Genomic DNA, 8553 nt, shown 5'->3' with positions numbered 1-8553 from the left:
TATATGTTCGCAGAGGTCAGCCCTGTTGAAAACAATGTTGAGATCCTGTCAGTCCGTAGATCCAGAAAGAATGAAGTTCTTCTGGTTCTTAAGAAGGGGCAGGATCTTACGCGGTTCAGCAGCGAGCTGACTACTGTTCTCGAAGGTCAGGCAGAAGTTACGACTGTGGTCTCGACGAGGTCGTATAAATGTAAGGAGTACAAAAGACAGTACGGAGTTGTCTGGGCAAGCCCGATTTGGAAGCGCCTTGCCAGCTAGTTGCTCGATACGGCGGCACGCAGATGGCGATTCTGCGTCTGCCAGATGCGGACGCGGAGTCGCTTCTGAAAAGCGGTCGCGTTAAGATTGGCTGGGTTAATTGCAGAATCCGGGCTAGAGTGGAAGAAGATGGGTGCTTTAGATGCCTTTGCTACGGCCACTTGGCACGAGGCTGCGGTGGCCCAGATCGAAGGAACGCTTGTTGGAAGTGTGGTGGCCCGGATCACAAGAGCAGGTCCTGCAAGGGCCCAGCTCGTTGCATGACTTGCTCCGACAAGGGGTCCAAGGAGATAAGCCACCTTCCGGGAAGCAGGGCTTGTCCAGTTTGTTGGGGAATCCTGTCTGGTTTAAAAGCCAAAGTTCGGGGTCCTCCAGGTTAACCTCGGAAGAGGAAAAGTCGCGCAGGACCTCCTGATGCAGACTGCCAGGCAGAGGAAGGCCGATATACTGATCTTCAGTGAGCAGTATAGAAAGCCACAATTCTCTGTCTGGTTTCAGGACGCATCGGGGAGGTCCGGGATACAAGTTTGCAACCCGGACATCGCTGTCAGCGATTTCCTCGAGACGGATAGAGGCTTCGTTTGGGTGGAGGTGGCGGGTGTTCGTATTTACAGCTGCTACTTCTCCCCAAACGATCCCCTTAAGAAGTTCGACACCGAGATTCGCTCTCTTGAGGAAAGCATAAAAGCTTTCGGCGGGGATGTCCTTATTGCGGGAGATTTTAATAGTAAGTCGTCGGAATGGGGGGAGACCCGCCAGGACAGGAGAGGAATCTTGGTCACCGATATGGTCTCGGCGAATAACCTGGTGGTGATGAACCGGGGCAAACAGCTCACTTTTAGGCGAGGAGCGTCAGGGTCAATTCTTGACCTGACATTTGCATCTCCTCGCCTGGCCCGCAGAATCAGAAATTGGAATCAGGTGACCATGAGCGACCACCAGTACATAGAGTTTTCAGTCTCCGAGGAAGAGCCGGGAGGGTGCAATCGTCCACAAAAGGGCAAAAAGAAACCCTCCTGGAACCTCAGGAAACTAGATAGGGAGAAGTTGGTAAAGACCCTGGCCGAAGCTCGCCTCATCAAGAGGTCCAGCTGGCAGAAGGAGCCAACTTCTGCAAAGGGTATATAGCGCGAGAGGCGAGCAGATTATAGCGGATGCTTGCAACTGCTCCATGCCTCGCCGGCGCCAAACAAAAGCTAGGAAGGGTGCTCTGTACTAGTGGAGCGATGAATTAGCCCGCTTAAGGAGAGAATGCAATGCAGCGAGGAGGAAATATACCCACTCGAAGGGAGACCTCACGCTGCAAGAAGATTGGCATAAAGCCAGGCGAATCTTCAAGCGGGCTATAAGGAGTAGCCAACGAAAGTGCTGGAAGGACCTAATCGGGAAGACCGAGAATGATCCATGGGGTTTGGCGTTTAAAACTGTTACTAAGAAATTAGTTTCAAGACAAAAAACCCCGGGTCTAGGCAATCCGATCTGGGTCCAAAAAATCATAAGAGCGCTGTTTCCCCATGTGGAACCGAGCCCCAGGGAGGACTATACTTGCGTAGTACAGATGGAGGAGCTCTTCACGCTTGAAGAACTAAAAAAGGCGGCAAGGGCGTTGAAAAATGGCAAGGCGCCAGGCAGGGATGAAATACCAAGCGAGATCCTAAAAGAGGTCGTCGCGGTATACCCAGAGTTGCTTCTCAACGTCTTTAATGCGTGTTTAAAAGCCGGAGAGTACCTCAGTGACTGGAAAGTGCAAAAGTTGGTCCTTTTTAGGAAAGGCGATAAACCTCTGGATAAAGTCTCATCGATCAGACCAATTTGTTTATTGGACACGATGGGCAAACTTCTAGAGGGGATGGTTCTAAAAAGACTTCAGAGAATCCTGGTAGGCAAAAATAGCCTATCAGAAAACCAGTTTGGCTTCCGGAAAGGCCGGTCAACAGTTGATGCAATACTCTCTGTTGTGAAATCGGCAAGAATCAGACTAGTCGATAGTTGGCAGGCAAGATGGGATGTGGAATCCAAAGGAAGGTGGACATACCGCCTGATTCCCCACCTCGCCACTTGGTTAGAAACAAAGCACGGCGAGGTTGGCTATTACCTTACGCAGGCGATGACTGGTCACGGCTGCTTCGGTCAGTACCTTCATAGATTTAAGATCAGAGAAGAGGCGAAATGTGTGTATTGCGGTGCTGAAATAGACGACGCGGAACACACTCTCTTCTCTTGCGAGCAATGGAGTGAGCTCATACGGGACATGTTTGACGCAGTGAACACTCAATTCACTGCTGATGACATGGTCCCAACTATGCTCCAAAGCGCGGACTCTTGGCGCCACATCGAGTTCTTCATTACCTCGGTAATGAGGACAAAAGATGTGGACGGAAGAAGAGGTTAACCTGGAGTAATCACTGGGGACGATTCGCGAGAGGGGGAGGAGGAACTAATTCTCGTTCCTCCTCCCACTCCCGCGGCTCCCCCCCCCGGTGGTTAATGGAAAGATTGTTTTTAACAATGGACAGAGAGGAGAAAGAGAGAGGACTTCCACTTGCGAAGTAAAGCCATTAGGTAGTTCCTCAAGTGGAAATAGAGAGTCCTGGTAATGGGGAGTTGGTTTTAGTGGGTCGACAGAGCCTTAGGCTAACTTGTTTTAGCTGAAGCTACACCTTGTAGTAGCTCGGAGTTCATCCCCACATAACCTCCTGGTACGGGCCATGAGGTATCTGATAATGAGCAGATTTCCAACTTCCCTCGTAAAACAAAAAAATAATAATAATAATAATAATAATAATAATAATAATAATAATGAGGGTAAACTCTGTGAAGAGATACCAGGATGCACTCCCTTTGCGGAAACTTCCTGCTATCTTGGAGAGACACATCGACCTCCACGTCCGAACATACATGTTCACGTGCCCTTGGATATCAAAGACGTCGCATCAATGCTCCGGCAATGCTATAACGTTTATGTTACTAACGGAGGCGGTTCAGGGCCCATCCTGGCCAGATGGTAGTACCTTGTTAAGGCCCGATTGTCCCTCGACACGGGACAAAGAAATAAAAAAAAATGAATGAAACGGACAAAATTTTAAATGAAATACTCCAAGTGGGTACCTCGAAAGAGGGTAATCCCACCACCGATTCTGATCGGGTGCAAGCCCCGATAGTCGGTGCAGATAACTCTAAGGATTTTGGAGGCAGCCAAATAGATAGCCAGCTGACATGCTACGAATCAAATGTCGCAAATCAGTTCCTGGCTATTCCCGGGATTTTTAAGAGCGTGCACCAGGCATTCAAGCGCCAAAAGAACGTCAGTCGCGACATCCAGGATGGCGTGGCGGTTTTGGAGAGTGCGTTCTTAACAATTTGTAGGAATCTGCGTTTTATCCCTGAACCGTTCAGGGATCAGGAGCCACGGACTTTAACTGTGGGAACTCCAAGGCAAAAGAGGAGTGCTACTGCAACTCTTGATAGTGCAGCAGCTACAGATTCTAATAAGGAAAAGAACGTAAATAAGCGCCCAAGAGAAGGTATTAGCCCGGATAAGAGTCCCCAACAAGTGACTCGGAGCGAAAAGAGGATTAAGCGAAAGGATGCTCCACCGCTTAATTCTGAGTCGCTAGTTGGAGAAAAAAAGGCGTCCTCAAGTAGTCCTAGCCAGACGTATGCTAAGACCGTCTTAAAAGAAGGAGCAGACAATAAGGACGGCTTTACGGTTGTTGGAAAAAGAAGGGAACGGGCTCCAAGAAAGAAGCCCCCAGGCGAGAAAACAGAGCTCTCAAAACGCTCTTTGAAGCTTAGAACCACGGAAGCGGTAAAGATCACGGCAAGAGACCCAAAATCTTATGAGGGTATCTTGCCGCTGATAAAATCAAAGGTTAAACCAGAAGACACTGGTACCGTGATTCATAAAATCAGGAGAACCTTTAAACAGGAGGTTCTTGTGATAGTGAAAAAGGGTGGAGATACCTTGAAGTTTGCGGAAGCACTGTCCTCGGCTCTGCATGGCGCCTTGCCATGCGAGGTCACTGCTCTCGTAAATAAAAGGTCTCTTGAGATCAAGAAGCTGGATGAAACCACGACGGAGGATGAGGTGATTTCAGTTCTGAGAGATAAGCTGGGCAAACCTGATCTAAAGATAGAGTGCCACCTTTTGACGCGCTTTAGAAGTACTAAGGTGGCTCTAATCCGCTTAGCAGAAGCAGAAAGTGACATTCTGCTTAAACTTGGCCGAATCAAAATCGGCTGGATAAATTCTCAAATTCGCGAGCATGTTCAAGTAGCTTGGTGCCAAAAGTGCCTAGGTTACGGACACAGAACCCTATTCTGCAAAGGCCCCGACAGAAGTAAAAACTGTCGGAGATGCGGCGGAGAGGGACACCTCGCGAAGAGCTGTAACGTTAAGCCGACGTGCCTTACATGCTTGGACCTGGGAAAGCCAGAAACAAATCATGAGTCAGGAAAGAGAGCCTGCCCGGTTTACTGGGAAGAACTGCAAAAGATTAAAAGGGCAAATCCTTAAAATTTTTGCAGGTCAACCTGCATACAAGTAAGGATGCATAGTTGCTCCTAATGCAAACGGCAAGGGAAAATGAGGTCGATATCCTGTTCTGCAGTGAGCAGTATCAAGGAAGCGACCTCGCCCCTTGGTATCAGGATAAGGCGAAGAGAGCCGCCATAAAGCTGTGCAACCCAGAATTGCGGGTTGACAAGTTTCTGGAGACGAGCAGTGGGTTCGTGTGGATAGAGGTAGCTAATATACGTATGTATAGCTGCTACTTCTCACCCAACGACACACTGACAAACTTCGAAGCCAATATCGAAGACCTAGAAGCGATCCTCACAGAATCCAGGCTGGATGTCATCATCACTGGCGATTTTAACGCAAAGTCGCCAGAGTGGGGTGAGACGAGACTCGACAAGAGAGGAATTCGTATTGGAGAAATGATCTCCAAAAACGACTTATTAGCTGTTAACCGAGGCAATACATGGACTTTTAGACGAGGTGCGATCGGATCAATTATAGATCTAACGATCGCATCGTCTAAACTATTTAGCTAACTATTTAAAAAGACAGGAAGCTCATAGTCGCAAAAACTCCTCATGGAACATTAAGAAACTCGACAAGGAGAAGTTCAGCCGGTCCCTAGAAGAATCTATCTTCATTGAGGATTTTGGTTGGGTGAGGAGGCCAAAAAGTCTAAATGGAGAGGTGCGAGCGGTGCGAGATATAATCGTCACCGCTTGCAATGCGTCGATGCCACGTCGCAAAGGCGCCTTTCCAAGGAAAAAATCCTTGCACTGGTGGTCAGAGAAGCTGGTCTCCTTGAGAAAGGAATGCCTCAAAGCAAGAAGGACATACACCCGATCTAAGGGAGATTCTTTGCTGAAAGAGGCTTTCAAGGAGGCGAAAAAGGACCTCAAGAAAGAGATCCGCAGGTCGCGACGCCGTAGCTGTAAGGACTTAATCGAGGAAGTCGATAAGGACCCATGGGGTCTGGCTTTTAAAATCCTGACTAAGAAATTAGTAACTAGGCAAAAGACCCCCGGCCTGGACAATCCCGATTGGGTCAGAAAGATAATAAGTTCTTTGTTTCCTCCTTCAGAACCATACCTTAGAAGGGACTGGAGTTTTTGCAAAGTCGAAGAGGAAGAACTCTTCACACTTACTGAACTGCAAAAAGCAGGCAAAAGATTGAAAACAGGCAAGGCGCCTGGAATCGATGGGATAAGTAACGAGATCCTAAAGATGGTAATCGACACTTCACCCCAGATTCTGCTTCGATGCTTCAATCTTTGCCTTGAGAGAGGAGAGTTCTTCCGCGACTGGAAGCGACAGAGGTTAGTCCTCCTGAGGAAAGGTGAAAACCTTTAGATAAAGTCTCATCATACAGGCCTATATGCCTGCTAGATACGATGGGTAAACTTCTAGAGGATATGGTTCTGCAGAGAATGCAAAGCCACTTGACCGGAGAGAATAGTCTATCGGATCACCAATTTGGTTTCCGTAAAGGCAAGTCCACAGTTGATGCCATCCAGGCAGTTGTAGAGGGTGGGTCCATTTGTATGGAATGTATCTTACGATGATTTTCTGCGAATGGATCTACCCGAAGGTGCGGTGATTATCGGCTTTGCAAACGACGCGTTGTTCGTGTGCACTGCCGAGAGTGAGGAGGCTCTTGGGTCATTGGTGAACGAATGTCTGCGACTAGCAAAAAGCTGGCTGGATACCAGAGGTCTTGAAATGGCCCTGAAAAAGACCGAGGCACTGCTGGTAACAGACAGACGTGGTTATGAGCTCCCACGAATCGTGATAGACGGATTCGAGGTCAAGTGGAGTAAGCAAATTAAATACCTTGGTGTGGAGTTGGATGAAAGGTTAAACTTCCACAACTACATGGCTACGGCGTCAAATAAGGCGATCGAGTGTGCGGCTAATCTTTCACGGTTAATGCCAAATGTAGGCGGACCCCGTGAACAAAAACGGAGACTGGTGGCGAGTGTCGCCCATGCTAAAATGCTCTATGCATCACCAGCGTGGGCCACATCCCTGAGAAGTTAAAGATGTGTTACCATCTGTGAAAAGATACTGTCGGCGCAGAGATCGATGACAACACGTATCATCTCTGCATATAAGACGGTATCTACGAGTGCTGTGCAGGTCCTTGCAAGTGTCCCGCCAGCAGATCTTTTGGCGAGGGAAAGGGAAGAAATGTTTCTCTTTTCTAAAGAAAGAAGTTCCTTAGATGAGGAAATAAGACCAAGCAAGGGCCTGATCCGCAAAGAAGCAAGGCACAGGCTCATAGAAAGATGACAAGAAAGATGGGATGGTGAGGAAAAAGGTCGATGGACTTATCGCCTTATCCCGGCACTCGCCACCTGGATAAATAGGAAACACGGTCAGGTTTCCTATTATATGACACAGGCGCTCACGGGTCACGGGTGTTTTAACTCGTACCTGTGTCGCTTCAAATTACGCGAGGACGAGGTGTGTGCATATTGCCAGTTCCCTGAGGACAACGCGGAGCACACCCTCTTCTCATGCAGAAAATGGGACTTGGAGAGGCGGGCCATGTTTGAAGGTGTAAACAGTCAAGTTACACCGGAGAACATGGTATCGCTGATGACCCAGTCAGAAGAGAATTGGCGGCAAGTAGAGAACTTCATAATCTTAGTTATGTCGAGGAAGGATCTCGACGGCCGCCAAAAAGCGTAATTTAAACACCTTTTAATTTGTTTTGTTTGTTTTTTATTAATTTATTTTGTGATTTATTTGTCCTTATACATTTTTTAATTTGTTTTGTGTTTTTTATTCGTCTTTGTACAGTTTTGTCTTCTCAACATTATATACGTGTTTACTTTTTTTTTCTTTTCTTTTTTATATCCGTTTGCAATTTTATCTTTCGACTTTTTACACTTTTTAGCTTTTGCTTTTTTATTGTTGTGCTGTAAATTGCGCTTATACTTTGAAATAGTTTAAATTTTTTTTAATTGGACGCAGGATAACCGCAGAGAAAAGCAGAAAGTCGCATTAGCGACAGAGTTGGAGCGCCACCCTCGAAGGCTAAAGTCTTACGACAGTTCCGAGGGAGGGTAAAGGGCTCCAAAAGAAGGGTTACGGGTTTTAGTGGGTCGGGCTGGTAGTAGGTCGCCAGTTTGTTAAATTTATTATAACATTTATTTATTTTTCTTTTTTTATATTTCCTTTTGTTTTATCATACCAACCCCACATAACCTTGGAGTGCGGAATCCAAGGTATCTGTAGGCAGATTTCCCAAAAGTCCCTAAGCAAAAAAAAAATAAATAAAAAAAAATAATAATAATAATAATCCCCGCCGATGGTTGTCCACTACCGAACATCATCGATGTCTTTGACGTGCTGGGAGAAGCGGATCCACTGCCAAATATCATTGATTTCTTTGATGTACTGGGAGAAGTGGATCCACTGCCGAACATCTTTGATTTCTTTGATGGGCTGGGAGAAGTGGGTCCGCTGCCAGACATGATTGATTTTTTTGATGAGTTGGGAGAAGTGGGTTCGCTGCCAGACACGACTGGCATCATGGATATGTTCGGTAGACCTTGTCGTGGTGGTGGGGCTTTTCACTAAAGGGCAACTAAACAGCAAGAAAAAATGGATTTAGAAAATTCAGAGAAGGTACCTCATGTGAGCAGGCCGGAAACGGGAAATCTCACCATCGGTCCCAGGACTAATGCTCAAGTGCGCGCGGATTGTGGGGGTGCACAATTTCTTGCAGTACCACGTGTGATCGTGGAAAGGTTAGAACCACAGAACATCGT

At 47.2% G+C, this 8553-nt stretch overlaps 1 protein-coding gene across 1 annotated transcript; it reads left to right on the top strand.

Moving 5' to 3' along the window:
- The first annotated feature begins 281 nt into the window (after positions 1 to 281).
- On the top strand, positions 282 to 638 carry LOC122503733 (DNA-binding protein HEXBP-like). Its single transcript, XM_043614396.1, has one exon. The coding sequence runs from the start codon at positions 282 to 284 to the stop codon at positions 636 to 638; it is 357 nt and encodes a 118-aa protein (XP_043470331.1).
- Positions 639 to 8553: the final 7915 nt, after the last annotated feature.

This window comes from Leptopilina heterotoma, unplaced genomic scaffold, assembly GCF_015476425.1.
Source record: "Leptopilina heterotoma isolate Lh14 unplaced genomic scaffold, ASM1547642v1 Lhet_11, whole genome shotgun sequence".
NCBI classification, from domain to species: Eukaryota; Metazoa; Arthropoda; class Insecta; order Hymenoptera; family Figitidae; genus Leptopilina; species Leptopilina heterotoma.
This window is presented reverse-complemented; position numbering and strand designations above follow the sequence as displayed.

What these genes read in the sequence shown, in the direction of transcription:
- LOC122503733 (XM_043614396.1), top strand. Translation starts at nt 282, where the DNA reads ATGGCGATTCTGCGTCTGCCAGATGCGGACGCGGAGTCGCTTCTGAAA.